At 40.0% G+C, this 18,743-nt stretch overlaps 2 protein-coding genes across 5 annotated transcripts; both read left to right on the forward strand.

The window, feature by feature from the left end:
• The first annotated feature begins 1,939 nt into the window (after positions 1-1,939).
• On the forward strand, positions 1,940-18,512 carry LOC146660615 (uncharacterized). Of its 4 annotated transcripts, none has more exons than XM_085420572.1 (19): positions 1,940-2,334; positions 2,920-3,126; positions 3,229-3,339; positions 3,574-3,673; positions 4,654-4,721; positions 4,821-4,891; positions 4,983-5,065; positions 5,524-5,635; positions 5,752-5,892; positions 6,107-6,207; positions 6,391-6,556; positions 8,982-9,066; positions 9,157-10,185; positions 10,382-10,686; positions 10,781-10,889; positions 11,058-11,196; positions 11,614-11,695; positions 11,928-11,969; positions 18,497-18,512. In XM_085420572.1, the coding sequence occupies exons 1-17, from the start codon at positions 2,169-2,171 to the stop codon at positions 11,627-11,629; spliced, it is 3,009 nt and encodes a 1,002-aa protein (XP_085276698.1). In that variant the 5' UTR covers positions 1,940-2,168; the 3' UTR covers positions 11,630-11,695; positions 11,928-11,969; positions 18,497-18,512. The 4 variants fall into 4 exon arrangements, with proteins under 4 accessions (XP_085276698.1, XP_085276697.1, XP_085276696.1 ...); XM_085420568.1 differs by lacking the exon at positions 18,497-18,512 and adding an exon at positions 11,299-11,464 and having other exon boundaries at positions 1,941-2,334; positions 11,616-11,695; positions 11,928-12,608; XM_085420571.1 differs by lacking the exon at positions 18,497-18,512 and having other exon boundaries at positions 11,928-12,065.
• LOC146660616 (U11/U12 small nuclear ribonucleoprotein 35 kDa protein-like) lies at positions 12,510-14,816 on the forward strand. The gene is made up of 3 exons (XM_085421649.1): positions 12,510-12,575; positions 13,070-13,637; positions 13,681-14,816. Exons 1-2 carry the CDS (start codon positions 12,510-12,512, stop codon positions 13,616-13,618), a joined length of 615 nt encoding a protein of 204 aa, XP_085277775.1. The 3' UTR covers positions 13,619-13,637; positions 13,681-14,816.
• Positions 18,513-18,743: the final 231 nt, after the last annotated feature.

Below are 18,743 nucleotides of genomic sequence, written 5' to 3' on the forward strand. Positions count from 1 at the left end.
TGTTCCTGACCACCGAGAAAACTCACGTTAACTTTTATCGAGTGGGAAAAAAGTTAGCTTGTTTATATTATGCTAACATAGCTGTGTTGCTAGCGGTCACGTAGCACATCATTATATACCAGCTAGCCCAACTTCAGTAACCCTACAAACGTCACTGCTGTTTAGCTTTCTGTCTTCATTTATGTTGGAAGTGATAGCAGAGCTGTACATTTTCATTTGTTTCCAAAACCCGGCAGTCAGGACATGCTATATTGTATTTAGATAGAAGCTAGCGAGCTAACTCCCTGCTAACTTCTAACTCCGTTAAATGTCATAAATTCCGTTTTCATGGATGCCTGGATGTTAAACTCAATTGTTACACCTGGTAGAGCAGAACGCTGATCATTTTATTAAAGATGAAAGACTTTAGACAGTTTTTCAACGCTTAGTAATGCCATAGTTATCGTTTGATATATGGACCTGCAGCAGAGTTTAGGTCCAGACACGGCTAGTGACGTCAGACTGAACAAGGAGACGACTAAGCTCCAGTTACATCAGTGCAAGTAAACAAACAATATATATAAGAAGAGTAAGAAAATAAATATACACTTTAGGACTAGGGATAAAGGGATCAATAACAATTTAAAATTTACAGTTTGATGATTTAAAGTCTCACACACAACCGAAAGGGGGAGGAGGGGGCGGCTGCTTCCAAATAGAGCGCATTTCATTCATAATGTTGTAAATCCAAGCCCATTATGTATTCATGATTTGAATCCTGGGTTGTGTGAAATCTCAGAAATGCACCCTAGACAAAGTGAATCTGTGAAAGGTGTGTTAGATCATGTTGTGGTGATCCTTGGGTTGAGGGATGGGTGTTCATACTGCAGTGCAAAATTAAAACCAATGGAAGATGGACAAGAAAAGTTCAAAGCCATCAGGTCCTCAGTTTAGAAAAAAGAGAAAAGAAGAGGAGGAGAAACGAGCAAAAGATACAGGTAAGCAGATGTGTCATTGGATAATGGCAGGTCATCCTGAAACAATCAGAATCAAAATACTTTATTAATCCCTAAGGAAATTATGTGGATTACAGTTGCTCCAAGAAGAAATGGTAAAAATAGTAACAGTAACGGACTAAACTCCAAACAATACATTATATTACAGATTTTAATATTAATTAGTCATTGTCAATTGTTGATTTGTTCTGTTCTCATTGTATGACGAATTATGATGGCTGTTTGATAGCCGTTTGCATACTATGCATACTCTCTCTCTCTCTTCATATGTGTGTGTGTGTGTGTGTGTACAACAGCTTTATGTTAATGTACAAATATGTTTATGTGGTTTCCATGGTTTTTGCATCTTCTTTAAGTGCGCGTCAGTCCATCTCGGAATTCGACAAGACTGGTAAGCTCTCAACTTGCTCTCCGTCTGATATGATCAGGGTTTTTTGTGTGTTTTCTTGAGGTTTTGCGACGCTGCGTGTTAAAGGCCTAGCAGCCGTCATTTAGCCAATGTGAGCCACTCTGTAAGAGCAGGTGGGAGGGAACAGCTGCTTCTGTTGTAAACGTGCTTCCGACTTGGAAATTTCCTCGGTCGAGTGGGTTATCTGGCATTTCCCCTCTTGAGTTTTCTAAACACTAATTTTTGTCGATATTTTAAGTTTGTTAGTTGGACAGAGTTAAATTAGATGTCGAAAGTTACTCTTGTCTACTGGTGTTTGTTATTTAAAAGGAATCTGACAAGATGATTCAAATAAAAACAAACGGTCAAAAACTAATATTTGGCTCTCACTTATGCTAGTCTGATTTTGAATGTAAACAAATCATCCAATCTAACACAATTTCTGATACTTGTTTGCTGAAAGTTTAGGCGATGGTATGAGGGCAGTGTTTAATATAGCGTTATTTAACTATAAGCTATAAGAGACTTGGAGCTTTTTATTGTCATTGTGCAGTTTTTTGCACAGCGAAATTGGGTATAATCTGTTAATGTGGCTTTTGTATTTAGTTGTTGTTGTCCAAACTCACTGTACTGCTACCTAACCAGTGTAGGATTGATGTAGTATTTAAGTTTTCTTTCCCTTTCCCTTTTTCCAAAATAACAATGAGTTGTTGTTGTTTTTTTTGTTTTGTTTTGTTTTCAGTTCATAAACGTATGTGTCTATGTTCCTAATGCAGCTATGAACAATGACCATAGTTGACAGATCTTCAGAAAAGTCTGACCACGAGTCAGCCGGACTCGGACCTGGAGCTGCTGTGTACAACAGTACACCCTCCTCTGAGGACCAGCCCAAGGACCAAGGGGCTGGTCCTCAGAGTACACCCTCCTCTGAGGACCAGCCCAAGGACCAAGGTCAGAGCAAAGCCTGGCTTTTTTTCAAAATGTCTTTTTAAGCTGTTTGAAGATTTTTATTGTCAGACAGAATAGTTTTCCAACCAGTTTTAGCAAATATGGAACCACACTTTTTAGCCATTATTTACCCATATTTGTCAGAATTGGTTTTAGTAACGTACAGCTAATCTTTTTGCTTCTGCTTTCACACAAGTTTGACAACTGCTTTTGTGGGTGTTGTGTTGCTGCTTCCCTTCTCCGTTCATTCATCCAGTTATGTAATGCATCCAGCTTTGCATGATCAGTCACTTCAGCTCGTGATGCAATTGCTGTTTTTATATAAAGACCGGCAGCCCAACTTGTTTAGCAGAAACAAAGGAGAAGGCAAATTGTCCTATCTTTCTTCCTGAGGCTGTTTAGGAGTTTTTCACAGTGGCCAGAATCACATTATATAACTGTTAATAGTTGTAGCTATTACTGTGATGTCCTGACATGACTTTGCCATGTGCCAGTGTGTGGTTGTATAAGTAAGGTGGCATTAAATTATCTCCTTTTTAAAATGTATTGAAACAGATTTTTAGTAATAATTGTGGCTCTGTGTGTCAGTGATCAGCAGTGGCGATGGAATTGACTTGCCCCAGAAGGTGCTGTTCTCACCAGATCGGCTCAGCCTAAATTGGGCCCAGGTTCACCTCATTGGTGCAGGCCTCCAGAACATGGGGAACACCTGCTTCCTCAACTCAGCCCTGCAGTGTCTCAGCTACACCCCTCCTTTAGCAAACTACATGCTGACGCGGGAGCACTCCAAAACATGTAAGTTTATTTCACCAACAGTGGTGTTACGCAGTCCTGCGCTGATTCTCACATTGTATCACTCCTTACTCACTCAGTATTTTGTCTCTGTCTCTGCTGCAGGTCATGAGCCAGGGTTCTGTATGATGTGTACCATGCAAAACCACATCATTCAGGTTTTTACCAACTCTGGGAATGTCATTAAGCCCATTGGTGTACTCAATGAGCTTGGGTGTAAGTGGATGACTGTTGTTGCTGTGCTCTGTGCAAAGTGTTTACCTATATTTTAATGATAGGAGGCGCTGTGTGACTGTTTACCTTTTGTAATTTTGGAGGGAAATAATCTGGAGGGATTTTGAATTCTGTTTTTAAATAAGTGTAAACTTGCATTTAACTGTGGTATCCTTTACAATAATTCACCTCCTGCTTTGTTTTTTGGTTCTGTTTTTCCTCGTTCCCCTCACACAGGGATTGCAAACCACTTCTGCTATGGAAGCCAGGAAGATGCTCATGAATTCCTGCGGTGCACAGTGGATGCTATGCAAAGGTCCTGCTTACCTGGAACCAAGTGAGTGTCATTTTACATTGCATGCATTCTAAACAAGTTAAACACACAAAAATATTTTTACTTGGGCTTGACAGTGTTTGCACTTTATTATGTAGTAAGATCCATAATTAGCTACGTAGAGGTAACACCGTGACAGTAGGAGAATATGAAATAAATCCTTTATCCTGTTTTTCAGGAAGTGCAGTTTATACTAGTTCCTTTTAACTATTAATGCTTCAATTGCTGAGAGTATTTTTCAGAAATGCAGATTCCTCAGTCTCTTGCCTGACTGACACCTCAGTTTACATACTAGGCAAGCCACTTGATATAATACCTCATTATTATATCAAGTTTTTTAATGAACTTGACTGCTCCAACACAGAAAGTATTCTTACACTGGGTGTGGTAGCTTGTTTTGGTAACAGGGCTTGAAAAGATCAGAAGCGGCTTAAACGTGTAGTAAAACAGGTGTCTGGGATTATGGCAGAGAGCTGCCAGACTTAGTGTCTAGTATAGATTTCTTCTGAGGCAACAGGGTAAGCAGTGTGAGCAGGAGCACTCAACCCCTCAGGTCATCTCTTATTCACCCTAATGGCATTAGTGCTATTATTGCAGCAGCAAAATTCAGAAAATCCAGGTTTTTCTATGTGTTACTATAGAGCTTCGAAGTCTATGTGCACATTTAACCAAAACTACACGTTTAACAGATGCACTGGGCTGAGTGTTGTGCTTCTTGTTAGACTCCTAAAAATAATTTATTAATTCATTTATTTTTTTAAGAACCTAAAGTGTCAATTCTCATCAAATCAATTCTTCCCGTGTAGCAGCAGATGGCCTCTTAAGTAATTAATCGTGCTCCAATTCCTCCTATTGTCTTTTCTGCTACTTGAATACTGTAAAGTGATTGTCTGGTTCCAAAATGCTAAAAAATAAATGGTCAGTCAGTTAATTGTTGCACTGTCCTTATTAGTTAACTTTTGTGCTTTATCTTTTTATTATAGATTGGACAGGCAAACGCAGGCAACCTCTTTCATCCATCAAGTGTTTGGCGGGTACCTAAGATCCAGAGGTAAGTCACTGTTTTTTAAGGTTTGATTTATTTTTCTTTTATTTGTCTTTTTATGTCTTACAGCTTGTGTGATACTCATAGCACTGATTTCTGTTTCAGTTAAATGTTTAAACTGCAAAGCTGTCTCAGATACATTTGACCCTTTTCTGGATATCACTCTGGAAATTAAGGTAATTGGACAACATTCAAAGTGACGTTGCTACTATGTATTCTCTGCATTATGGAGTGTGAGGTTTTTCCTCTCTCTCTCTGTTCATATAGACTGCTCCAAATGTCTCCAAAGCTCTGGAGCAGTTTGTCAAGCCAGAACAGCTGGGTGGCGAAAATGCTTATAAATGCACCAAGTAAGTCAAATCAAATCAAATCAAATCAAATCAAATCACTTTTTATTGTCACATCACATGTGCAGGCACACTGGCACAGCACATGCGAGTGAAATTCTTGTGTGCGAGCCCCACAAGCAACAGAGATGTGCAAACACAACAACACAAACGAGCAAAATACAAGAATGGCCAACCTGAAACTAATAAATATATGTACAATATATAATAGTGTATGCATTTCTGGATGTGTATACTAAATATTTTCCTACGTGTGTGTGTGTGTGTGTGTGTGTGTGTGTATACACATTTTTACAAATTAAATAGTAAAAAAATAAAATAAAATAATAATAATAATAATAATAATAATAAAATATATAAAATATACAGAGTTGAATATGTGCAAAGAGATGCCAAACCATGATGAGTTTTAGTGTTTAGGTGTGATTTTTGTCAACAAGCTGAATGTTTGTTTCCTTCAGGTGCAACAAAATGGTAACGGCCTCAAAAAGATTTACAATCCATCGCAGCGCCAATGTGCTCACCATCTCACTCAAACGCTTTGCAGACTTCAGTGGAGGCAAAATCACAAAGGCAAATGGCCAATAGTGTCTGCTTAAGTCATAAAGATACATGACAGATGCTTTGTTTTAATATAAAACAGGATATTTGCATGTAATGTTTGAATTTTTTTGTTTGGTGGTCATCAGGATGTGAAGTATTTGGAGCATCTGGATCTGCGGCCCTTCATGTCGCAGTCCCACGGGGAGCCCCAGCTCTACAGGCTGTATGCTGTGCTGGTTCACTCTGGATTGAGTTGTCATACTGGACACTATTTCTGCTATATTAAGGTACTGGCTGTGCCCGAATCTGTTTGAATGCTGCTGTTGCGTAGTACAAACAAACAAACACCATAAACAACACATTTCAGCAGAAAACTACTTTGTATGCATTGAAAGAAAGAAAAAAAAGACCCCTATATAACCATAAGATTCTTCTTTTTAGCTCAAATTCAATTCAGAAACTGAATCTGCTGTGTCACATCTCTCTCATTCTGTCTCACAGGCCAGCAATGAGCAGTGGTTTCAGATGAATGACTCGTCCGTGTCAGTCAGTGACATTAGCACTGTTCTCAACCAGCAGGCCTATGTCCTCTTCTACATCAAGTGAGTAAACATCGGTATTTTTAAACATTCTAGGCTTATTCCTTCAGTAGAACTTTTCCCATCATTATTTAATAATGTAGACATGTTTATTCTCACTTTTCTTGTAGAAAATGTATTATTATAACCTAATGTTATAATGTTGATGCTTTGTCATGGTTAATATTCTTTTTTCCATGTCATCAGGTGCACAGATGTGGGAAAAACTGGGGACTACAGCCACTTGAACCATAACGCTGGCATATCTGGTCAGGCATCTCCCCAGCCGGTGGTGAGCCCAGGCACCATCGCCACCATGCCTCACAACAGTGTTGGCTTCATAGGTCCCCAGCTGCCACCACACATGAACAAGGTACTTCCTCACCTGAGGGTACTGATAATGTTGTTGTTTTTGTTAAACCCAGTGTTTCATGCAAAATACATTTGTACCTTTCAATTGTGTCTGTTTGAAAAGAATGAAATGATATCATATATTCCTTATTGGCCTACATTTGTACAAAATTCCAAATTATATACACAAAGTCATAGAAATCACTGCTCCAATTGGTCATAATGATTTTAATATTCTCTTTTTCCATAACAATGAAATACGCCTTGGACAAATATGACACGTCAATATTTCATTAGTGTTGTCACATCACATCCTGTAAGCATCGTCTGTCTGTGTCCTTTCTCTGGAAATTAATATTTCCAGCCAATATAGGCAATCCATCAACATGGCTGGAGAGTTGGTAGTTATATACAGTCTGTATAAGTGTGGTTAATCCAATGAAGATTTGTAAGGAGATGGCAGTTACTGTGAATTTACAGCAGTTACACAGTGATTAGTAATAAACAGAGCCAGTGAGAGTGAGTGGATATAAGAAAGTCAGTGACTCAGGTGTGTCGATTGGTTCTGTTTGTGAGACTGGAGGAGACGTAGAAATCTTTTGTTTTAAATCTTAGTTAGGAAGATTCCTGTTTGAAAACAAGCACTTTTTGTGAGAAATACAAGAAGTACATCTGCAGAAAGCACACAGTTACATTCTGTCCATCATGTGGACAAAATCGAAAATGTTGAGCATTGAAAAACTGAGAACGTTGGGCAAGTTCAAAATACGTGTTTGTAAGAACGAAAAACCAAATTGTTCCTAAAATAGTTATGGAAAGTCACTGTTGTATGTCTGTGTTCTACATGTTTATCTGATGGAAAATAAAGGTGCTATTGTTTTATTGCAGTTTCTTGACAATTCTGAGTGGATTTACACAGTATGGGTCAAAATGACCCGCAACAAAATCAATGTCACTTTTTTGTTTTTCAACATAATACAAGGGTTAATTTCCAAAACTTCCATATGATCTTCAATTTGTAGCAGATCCACTATCACACAGCAGCTGGAGCAGTTTCAAATGGAGGTCAGTCCACTGCTGCCACCTGTGGCCAAATACCATAGCCTACTACTAGATTAACTTGCTATGATGACATTGAGTAGAGGCTGAGTGGCTGCACTTACCCCTGGTACATCCAAATCTACCCACAAACATGTTGAAAGATGCAATGGCAGCAATGTGGCTTGTCAACACTGAAAACAATCAGTAAGCAAAGACAACAGGGATCACTTTTTTCTGTTTATTTAACTTGCACAACATTTGTAGTCGCCTTCTGCACAGGGGAAGTCCACACACACTGTGTGGTACCACTTTCCACAGAAGGTGCATTCAATCTACAAGACTGAATGAGAAAGTCAGGGTCATTGTCTGACTGTTTATTACTAATCACTGTGTAACTGCTGTACATTCACAGTAACTGCCATCTCCTTACAAATGTTTATTAGATTAACCACACTTATACAGACTGTATATAACAACCAACTCTAAAATGTTTGTTCGCAGAGAAAAGACACAGACTACGGTAACGACATGTGATGTTACAAAACTAGTGAAATATTAGTGTCATTTCATTCATTTCAAAGGTTTATTTGCATGACGCACAAACAGACACAATTGAAAGGTACAAATGTATTGTGCATGAAACGAATTCAGACGTGCTGCAGATGTGTGTCACAAGTTGATCTGGCTGTAGGCTGTGGCACTTGGCCAGTGGTGGCACTGGTTGACTCGAGTCCATGTTAGTGCACACAAAGTAAACTGCTCGCTTTAGTTGTGAAGCAAAAACGCTGAATTCGGAGAAACAAACCGTGTGAGGGGAACGATAACGACAACAAGAGTCTCCCGATCGTTTACTCTTGTTGTCCTGTGAACAACATTGGCATGGTGTTAATTGTTTGCTGTTTTCGCGATCGCGTCGCGCATGAGGATAACCCTAGGTAAACTCGCCACATTTTTAAACATTTTGTTGTTCAACAGCATCAAGACTGACGGAGTGTGTTTGAGATAACCTCACAAGTGTCACAGATGACACATTTGGCGTTTTTTTGCTAGTCTGTAGGTAGCAGCTCCTGAAACGGAAGTCTGCCACACATCTGTTCGACTAACGCCAGTTGATCTAAACGCCAGTAGATCTGGAACACCGGCAGCCTCGCCTCTGTCAGTGCGCCTCAGGGCGGCTGTGGCTACAATTTAGCTTGCCATCACCAGTGTGTGTGAATGGGTGGATGACTGAACGTGTAAAGTGCTTTGGGGTCCTTAGGGACTAAGTAAAGCGCTATACAAATACAGGCCATTTACTTAATGCTGAAATCTAATCTATTGTATTAAATGGGTATGCTTGTAGTTTGGGTAATTTTGTTATGTCAACAAGTTCTGTTTTAAAACTTAATCTCTTGTTAACTGTTCAGATTGCTGAGGTGATTGATGATCGACCTGAGGAAGTGAAACAGATGGAAGTTTTTAGGACCAGCAACAGATGGAAAGCAATTGGAGGTAAATAAGAAGTCACAGAAGTAGGAGGGGATTTGTGCAATATTAAGTTAAGACTGTTGTTTACTATAGTTTTACTTCCTCTCCTAAAAGTGGATCAAAATGATGACACAGAGGAAGGAAATGGAAAAGAACATCAAAATACAGAGGCTGGCTCATTAAGCAGAGGTCGACATGACTCACCCGAGTTGTCTTCAAAGAGAAGAGGACAGGATTCTCCTGTCAAAAAGACCCGGCATGACTCTCCAGACATCTCTCCACCAAAGAGAAGTCGGAAGTACTCTCCGGATGTCTCTCCTCACAGGACAAGACGTCACGACTCTCCTGATGTCTCTCCTCCCAGGACTAGACCTCACGACTCTCCAGATGTCTCTCCTCCCAGGAGAAGACGTCATGACTCTCCAGATGTCTCTCCTCCCAGGACTAGACCTCACGACTCTCCAGATGTCTCTCCTCCCAAGAGAAGACGCCACGACTCTCCAGATGTCTCTCCTCCCAGGACTAGACCTCACGACTCTCCAGATGTCTCTCCTCCCAGGAGAAGACGTCATGACTCTCCAGATGTCTCTCCTCCCAGGACTAGACCTCACGACTCTCCAGATGTCTCTCCTCCCAGGAGCAGACGTCATGACTCTCCAGATGTCTCTCCTCCCAGGACTAGACCTCATGACTCTCCAGATGTCTCTCCTCCCAAGAGAAGACGTCATGACTCTCCAGATGTCTCTCCTCACAGGACTAGACCTCACGACTCTCCAGATGTCTCTCCTCCCAGGAGAAGACATCACGACTCTCCTGATGTCTCTCCTCACAGGACTAGACCTCACGACTCTCCAGATGTCTCTCCTCCCAGGAGAAGACGTCATGACTCTCCAGATGTCTCTCCTCCCAGGACTAGACATCACAACTCTCCAGATGTCTCTCCTCCCAAGAGAAGACGTCACAACTCTCCTGATGTCTCTCCTCCCAGGAGAAGACGTCATGACTCTCCAGATGTCTCTCCTCCCAAGAGAAGACGTCACGACTCTCCAGATGTCTCTCCTCCCAGGAGAAGACGCCATGACTCCCCAGACTTGTCACCACCAAGACAGTGTTCAGGAAAGTCAGAAAAAATGCAAAGTAAAGGTGAGTGATCCATTTAAATTGTAAAGTGGAATCTGGTGTGGCATATGAATAAAAGTAAAAAGCAGAGACCCATTTAACATGAGTTTTGAATTGAAATTTATTTTAAAGACATAGCTTGATCTAATAATAAATCTTTAATTTTTGTTCAAAAGGCATTACAAAATGAAAATTAACAAATTAACTGTGTCTTTGTCAGATTCAGCCTCCAACAAAAGCAAGCTCAGCTCATCCTTGTTAAGTAAAAAACGCTCACCGGATCCTCATCGGTCAGCGGTGGCTAAGAAGGGTCAGAATAGACATGATTCAGACTCGGATCCGTCTCCCCCGAGGAAAAGGCCCCTGAAGGGAAACGCCTCAGACTCCGACCAATCTCCCCCAAGGAGGCCCTCAAAAACTAAACGGGGCTCAGACTCTGACCAGTCTCCACCCAGGGGGCAGCCACCGAGTGGAAGGGACTCGGATGGAGATTTGTCACCACCTCGTAGGCCAGGCCAGTCACAGGTAAGCAGACTGTGTTGGAACAAAGATTAATGTCAAATCTGATTTCACTCAAATGTTATATTTTTCAATTGTCTTTTTTTTTTTTTATAACCAGGGCCAAAGGATGCTATCTGGTGGAAAGGCAGGCCTGGTTTCTGTGGACATTCTAAGGAAAGAGCAAAAGGAGAACAGACGCAGAGAAAAACACAATCAGCCACTTGAAGGTTTCATCAACTTTTCTCTCTTAAGATTTTTTTACACCCATTGATTGAAGAGCTTCATACAGCTTTGCATCTCATTTCAGCTTATCATCTATATTGTCGTATTTTATTTAGTCCTAAAATTAAATAATGAAGTTTCTACATACTTACCCATTCATCCCCTTTGACCAGATGAATCGCGTAACGCTCAGACGATTTTCAGAGACAAAAGTGGCAAAAGCAGGGATCTGGATTCAGAGAGAAATGAACAGAAAAAGAAAGCTGGTGAAAAAGCGGCAACAGACGAGAAATACGCTCAGTGGGGAAAAAGGTAAATGTGCATGATCATTTCAAATATCACAGTTTATGTGATTATATCCACATAAAAAATTATAAAAGTGGTTCAATGGTTTATGTTAAAATGTATGTATAGGTTGGCACAGATCCAGATGCATCACCAGAAACTTAAGGAAGCGCTGCGCGAAGCCCTTAAGCCACTTGAGGATCTTGACCGCATGTTGAGAGAACAGGAAAGAGAAGGCGATCCTATGGCTGCAATGCTCAGGCGTAAAAAGGACCGTGGCACAAAAACACAAGATGTTTAACATTACATATGTTTTATTTTATTTATGACTTTATTTTATTTCACCAGGTCAATCCTTGTAAGAAGCTTTTAAATAGCAGCAGTTTTGTTTTTGCTACTGTTTGTATTTTTATTTATTTGTATGTTTGTTTTGATTTTTTGTAGAGAAACCTCGATATAAAGGCCCTGCTCCACCTCCAAACCGGTTCAATATTCCACCGGGGTACCGCTGGGACGGAGTTGACAGGTAGAGTTTGTGCATCGGTGACAGAGGAAAACCGTTGAGGACAGAACTGTAGTTTAATATTGAATGTTTTTAATACACACATCAGTTTGTCATTTTGCACATTAATGGTAAAGAAATTGTGATCATTTTTTTCCACGTCTATATTAAATTTGCGCCTAATTGAATGGATTGTCTTTGGCCTTTTAGCTTGTCGTATCATAATTAATAGGGTTATTTTATTTGTGTCTTGCAGGTCAAATGGTTTTGAACAGAAACGCTACCAGAGGATAAAAAGGCTGTGCAGGAAGCGGCCTATAAATGGAGTGTGGAGGATATGTAAAGGCTTTCAGAAAATGATGAATCTGGAGCAGAGCTAAAGAGCACACCTGCTCAACCTTTATGTATAATTTTTATGCTGTTAGAACAACAAGACTAGATGCATCTACGCAGCAAAAGTTCTTTTTTTAAATAAACTACATAGAAGAATTTGTTTCACCTTTCCAAACCCTTTTGATACTGTACCATGTGTATCAGATGGAACTGTACAGAAAAATGAAGTGAAGCATGTTCACAATTTTTGTAAGAAGTTATTCACCGTGGAGCAGAAGCTGTTGTGGTTTCAGTGTTTTATTAAAGAATGTTTTTGTAATGCATTGTCCCAAGAGTGTTCAGGCACCTGTAACTTGGATAGCATTTGACATTCAGTCTTTTTAGATAATTTTATACACTTACCACCCATTTTATTAGGCAACAGTAACTCAAATAACCGCTTGTTACAACCAACATATTTTGGTCCTGGACATAGAAATAGAGACATGTCCCTTATGACTCCAAAATGAAACGTAGTGCACAGCAACCAAATGCTGAAAGAGAGTGTCCACAGCTGACTGTCGATGGAATGGTATAGCTGTGAGGCGTTTGTGTACAAGATAAATGCACATTTGAGAGTTCTGTGGTGTAGCTAAAAAAGACTGGCCTACAGAGATGTGAAAAAAGCGGCATTCAAATAAGTCATTCCTTGCCATATTAATCAGGGAGTACATACACTGACAGGATGATGTGACTCACAGTGAGGGAATCAGGTTGGGCTCTAATATTTTTTCTAGCAATGTCCGATTCAGTCTAACATCTGTAAAAGTTTTAAGGCACTTTCCACCAGCACTATCAAAAAGAATTATGGAAGAATGATTTGTAGAATCAAGGAATCGGTGTCCTGGTTGCACATGCTAGACCAATGGCTTAATAACACAACAATGCTATTGCCTTTAATCTGTCACTATCTATGCTATTGATTATGGTGTAATTATATAAAATTATTATTTTTTTTTTAAAAAGTGACAGTATTGTGCAATGAATAAAAAGTTTTATTTATAAACTTTTTATTTTTATAAAAAGTATTATTTATTATTAATAATAATAATAAACCTTACTTCATATAAACTACACAAAGTGTTCTCTAAGTACGGAGACATCCAGCGGCTCCGGCTGGTCCGGGACATTGTCACGGGTTTCTCCAAAAGATATGCCTTCATTGAGTACAAAGAGGAGCGATCTGTGGTCGGGACAGCTAACAAGCTGGTGGTCGACCAGCATGAAGTGTTCGTGGATTTTGAGCAAGAGAGGACTCTTAAAGGATGGGTGCCGCGGCGGCTCGGCGGCGGGCTTGGAGGGAAAAAGGAATCCGGACAGCTGCGGTTCGGCGGCAGGGACAGGCCTTTCCGTAAACCCATCAATCTCGGGGTAGACCCGGTGCAGGAACGAGGTGGTGGTGGTGGTGGTGGAGGGAGGGAGTGGGGCAGACCAAGTGGGAGAGCCAGAGAGGATCGGGACCGATACAGAACAGAAGAGTGGGGCAACAGAGGAAGGAGAGATGACCGGGACAGAGGCCGAGAGTGGGATGACCGCAGGCACGGAGAAAGGAGCAGGCACCGGGACCGGAGATGAAGCATGTGGCTGCACTTCAGCGCTACTGCAAGACTGACGGATGGTTCAAAGCACAGCTGAAGGCTTTCAAAGGAGGACAGTGAATGAGTGTGTGACTTGGATAACTGTTTGTGTGAAAGGTTACTTTTTTGTATGCTGATATTCTTCAGATTGTACTGTATGGTAATCAGGACTCTGCCTGTGGCTGTCATATTCAGTTCTTCTCAGGGAAGTCTCAGGAATGACAAAGTAGGGTTGTTGTGTTTTGTTGGGGTTTTTTTTTTTTTTACAAGTCTTTATTCTAGCGAAAAAATTACAATACGGGTGGTGTCCAGCCAAATGAGGCTTACATCCCGGATGTCAAACATGAGCGCCAGCAGCCAGAATCACTGCTTAAGAGTCCAATTGGATTGCTTTGGGAAATCGGAACTGTATTTTTATACAGTTATCATAAATATTATTACCCCACATATACAATTCAAATTTTATTTCTTGCAATTTAAGTCCCAACAGACTTTTTTCCCCATTTACTACAGAATGTTGTTTATCATGTAGATAAACTGAGACAAACAAAACTGCATTTCTTTTTCTGATATTAAGATATTCCAGGGATTAAATGCATAGTTAAACTTCTTTTCACTGACAGAAAGGGAAGTTTCGCTGGTCCGGCCCACTCAAGGTCAAAGGCTATATGTGACTCGCAATGTAAAATGAGTTTGCAGTTTTGTTTTGTTTTTAAAAAAGCACAAGTTTAAGAGCACATTGTCAGCCCCATTTCTTTTTAAAAAATGTAAATCAGATTATATCATAAACAATAAAATTCGTCATTGTTTTGAAATCTAAGGTGTTACTGTTTGTCAAAGTGTTGCAACATGTTTAAGATTTCCCAAGTTGGGTAGTTTTCCAGTGTAGCCTCATGTGACCCCTGTTTTCAGAGTTGGTAATGATGTGTTGTGCAAGATTTATACTTGAGGGAAGAAAACTCAGTATTCAAACACATTTACTCCTTTTTCCATATACATGCAACTCAGGAATTTGAATCAAATGCTTACTCAGCTCTTACTCAGCCATCTGATCCTCGGTCCTGCCCAGTGAGGTCAATCAGCTTTCGGTTATGGGTCACTGGGTGGATTCTTAAACTGTGCACAAGTATTTCTGAAGTCATCAATATGAAAGATGACGGGAAATGAATCTCTTATTTCATTAAAAGGTAATTCTCTAATGTACCAGAAAAAAACAAGAGGTAGAACTGACTTTTATTTCCAAGTATGTTCTGAGTAGTAAGCTGTCAATTGTAGTGTTATTTATACGAAGAGACAATGAAGTTAGTGCAAACACATATACGTCAAACACACTGAAAACTGAGGCTTTTTTCCACTGGTTTGTGTTTATTACTGTATGATTATTGGGAATACATGCTGGGACAAGACAAATTTCAAGCATTTGTTAAATATGACTTTGACATTTAATATTAATCATGCATGTATGCAAACATGCAAGATGATTTCCACTGCCGCTTAGAAGTCATGCTTAGCTGGTCTTTGCCTTCCACCGTACCCGACATTCACGATGGGCCAGCCTGGGTAAGTCTCTCTTTGGACCGTGCTGAAGTTGATCCTGTGAATCAGAAGAATCAGAGCACGCAGACACAGAGTAGCTGCTCCCTACATGAAGGACACTGTGATGATGATAAACCTGCTCTCACCTGAACGCAGGGTTAATGCCAATGTTGTCAGGCTGCGGGAAAGCAGGTGTCCGCCTCCTGTGGCAGGAGGATGGGGGAGGGAAGTCTTTCTGATACTGAGACTGCATCTGGGCTGTTTCCTGTTCGTTTTTTGCTGCTGCTGACATGTGATCACGGTTGCCTTCTTGCTCATTCCCTCTCACTTCTCTGTCCTCGCGTCTGTTTCCTCTTCCTGTTTATCATGAGGATGCAGGAGGAGAATGGTGAGATTCCTGTTGTGTGTTACAGCCTGCTGAAGGGTAATCAGAACTTTGCTAAAGGCAGAATTTCATCAACAGTAATCACACTTTCCATAAATAAACTTTCTTACTTTCTTGATCATACTACATGTATTACACTATTTGCTTTTTTCATTTTAATCTTGAGAGAATAATACTTTATACATAAATGAGATGAAATGTTCTTATGAATATAAATCATTTGCTTTGGATGTCGCAGAGCTGTGTGAAGGACACGGGAACACATACACAAATAATTACTGCTGAGGGCAATCCAATCCTGTGTCTGTGAGTAAGAGTGGCAGGAATTTCACTGCACAGCAGAGAAAACAATATCACTCCTCCAGATGCTCTGTGTCTATAACAGCATTTTCACATTTAACCTTATATGGTCTTTCTTATGTTCTATTTGAGGTATTAAATACTTTATTACAGTGTTTTTCAGTTTAATGGCAGTGTAGGGTTTTTTTTTTAATCTAAGCTTTAATCACAAAATCACCTTTATAATCTCTACCATCTCTGCCTTCTCACTCATAGCACACTGCCCAAACCATTTCCAAGACACACACATGCACTGAACAGAAAGCCACAGCCTTGCGTGCACTGTGCCATCATAAATGAGTCTTATCTTTATACAGACATGATGAGTTTACTCTCTAGGGTGAGCCAAGTCTGTTGACCTTTGCCTGGATCTTGGTCTGGGATAGGCCTGAAGCAGAAAGCCTCACGTGATGTGGTCTCCATCTTAGCAGGTGTGTCCGGGTAGAGGAGGAATCCTAAAAAGGGTGAAATGTAGACTGTTGACTCTTGTTCCCCTTTTTTAAACCCACTACTTTGGAGTGATTCCAGTTAGCACAGAACATGTAGCCCAACGCTGTTCACAGTTTCTGAAATCTTTCCAGTTAGGTCTCTTTTTCACAGCTTGTTTACTTTGCATATAAATTCTATAAAATATGCGTAATGGCAGTGACAATAAATCATTCACACAGACCTGATTTTTGTGACAACAAAACAAAGTTTTATTTCTGTCTGTTTATTTAGTGATGTGCACCGAGATTAAAGTGAGATCAGAAATAATGACGGTAATTTTGAATCCTTTTGTTATTTCTTGACTAGGACATTGTTTCTATTTCTGTTTTACTCTTTTCAGTGTTTGAACTTTCTTTCATTTTTGAAAAAAACGATGCAATGTTTTACTGTATTTCTTTCTTTGATCCCACTGTGAGCCGTGAAACTAATGGAGTTATTTGTGCAAGGGGAGGGAGGGAGGGAGGGTGGTGTGGGGGGTGATGAGTGCAGTGGTGGGAACAGAGCTTTGCTGACTGATACCTCCATGTTAACCCTGGAAAGACTTGAGAACATTTCCCAGCTTTCATTTTCATCTTCGTTCCCATTTGTGAAGCCTAAGATTCACTCTGTAATTTTAACTTTCTTCACCAGATGCAGAGGGTTTTTGTTTTTAGAAATTAGTTTTGTCATGCCGCTCTCTCCCTTTAAAAAAAAAAAAAACATTCGAAAAACAAAAAGAAGCACCACGAGATTCAGAGGTTCGGTAGACCTTGTACCGAGACATACTCAGTATGTGGGTTAGGAGAACAACGGATAAAAATTGGGGGAAATTGGATAAAAAGGATAAAAAAAATAACACTCACATACTGAAAATGCACAACATAGTGGTAAAAGTCTCAGACAAATAGGGTTTAAAATGACATCTTCCGCCAACACCTCAGATTATTGTTGTCATATATTATAGTAAGTGATTTGCAAGCTTGTGAGGAATTTACAATAAACAAAAAAATACCTTAAAAAGGATTGCATCACTTAAGAGTTTTTCCATAAATATAAGACTACCTGCTGAAAAGTGCAGGCTCAAACAAGCCCTCTAATGTGAAAAAAGTAATGCTGGATTCATGTCAAAGACGCAGGGAACATTGCTGAGTTCTAGCCAAATGCCCCAGGGTAACTACTGAATGGGAAACTTGTCATTTTCTCTTCCCCCCTTCTTTTTTCCCATTCCTTTCTTGGCTTGGTGTGTCACTTAACACTGCTGTGGTCAAATTTATTTTGCCATCATCACACTTGGTACTGTGCAGCCACCCTTGCAAGACATTTAAACGCATTAACTTTGGAAACAAGGCTTAGCTCGGCACTTCTAGCTTACGGGTGGTGATATTTTATGCCTGTCTGTCAGCAAGACAAACTACCAAGTCAAGCTTGGTGGACAGGTGAAGCGAATCCAGATCACTTTTATTTTAAATTCAAAAACAGATCGTTGGCTTTAGTGGAGAATGGAGTCTCTGGCCAACTTTCTAGTTTACTTATTACCTAGTTGAATCAGTTTTTAAAAAATGGTCATCCAGCCTTTATTTTAATAATATTACTTATAAAAATTCTCATTTTGGAGCATATTCCCTTTTAAACCTGTCTGACTGAACTCACGGACCAAAGTTTCAGCATTCTGGTACTTCATCTGCTTTATTGTCCCAGCTGGTTACTGCTCTATCTGCCAGCCACCGGTGAACAACAGAACACCATGACTACTGCAGTAAACAAGCTTTAAGAAGCTCTTTGTATAAGCGGGCACACAAACACTCACAGTGCAGAGAAATATAGGAAGTAGAGGGTAACACGGCAGAAAGCTTATGTGTTTTTTTAAAGGAAGGTAAGCATTACAGTCACAATGCCCTCCATTTTAAATTTCATAGTTATTATTCTTGGATTTGGTAGTTTTTTTTTTTAAATTAAATTCTGATAGTTTTTTTGTCTTACTTTTTAATGCATCTTTTCTAAAACTTTTTTAGGAGCAGACACCAAAGATTTAGAACATCGGGTGATGCCAGTGATCCAGGAACCAGCAGACAAAATGTTCTTTGAAAATGCCAGCCTGCAGCAACCACGTCGCCACCACGAATTCTTTCTGCGCAGTAGGCCCTACAGGGGCGAACCACCAACAGTGGCAGGTAAAGTCCTGCTGCTCCTTCATACCAGCAACAGATAAAGTTACTTATGCTCTCAAATCCTCCACTGTCAGCTTTAATCATCTAAATTAGTGTTTGTAAAAAAAGCTCAGTGGCAAAGGAAAAAAAGAAAGAAAGTTCAAACACTGAAAAGAGTAAAACAGAAATAGAAACAATGTCCTAGTCAAGAAATAACAAAAGGATTCAAAATTACCGTCATTATTTCT

The sequence above is a fragment of the Rhamphochromis longiceps genome, linkage group LG10, assembly GCF_057381845.1.
Source record: "Rhamphochromis longiceps isolate RC_006_pf linkage group LG10, R_longiceps_female_GT1.1, whole genome shotgun sequence".
In the NCBI taxonomy this organism is placed as follows: domain Eukaryota; kingdom Metazoa; phylum Chordata; class Actinopteri; order Cichliformes; family Cichlidae; genus Rhamphochromis; species Rhamphochromis longiceps.

Coding starts and splice junctions, on each gene's coding strand:
- LOC146660615 (XM_085420568.1), top strand. CDS start 2,169: ATGACCATAGTTGACAGATCTTCAGAAAAGTCTGACCACGAGTCAGCC. Junction 3,127..3,228: donor GCGGGAGCACTCCAAAACAT/GTAAGTTTATTT, acceptor TCTCTGCTGCAG/GTCATGAGCCAGGGTTCTGT. Junction 11,197..11,298: donor TACGCTCAGTGGGGAAAAAG/GTAAATGTGCAT, acceptor ATGTATGTATAG/GTTGGCACAGATCCAGATGC.
- LOC146660616 (XM_085421649.1), top strand. CDS start 12,510: ATGAAACGTAGTGCACAGCAACCAAATGCTGAAAGAGAGTGTCCACAG. Junction 12,576..13,069: donor AGCTGACTGTCGATGGAATG/GTATAGCTGTGA, acceptor TTTTATAAAAAG/TATTATTTATTATTAATAAT.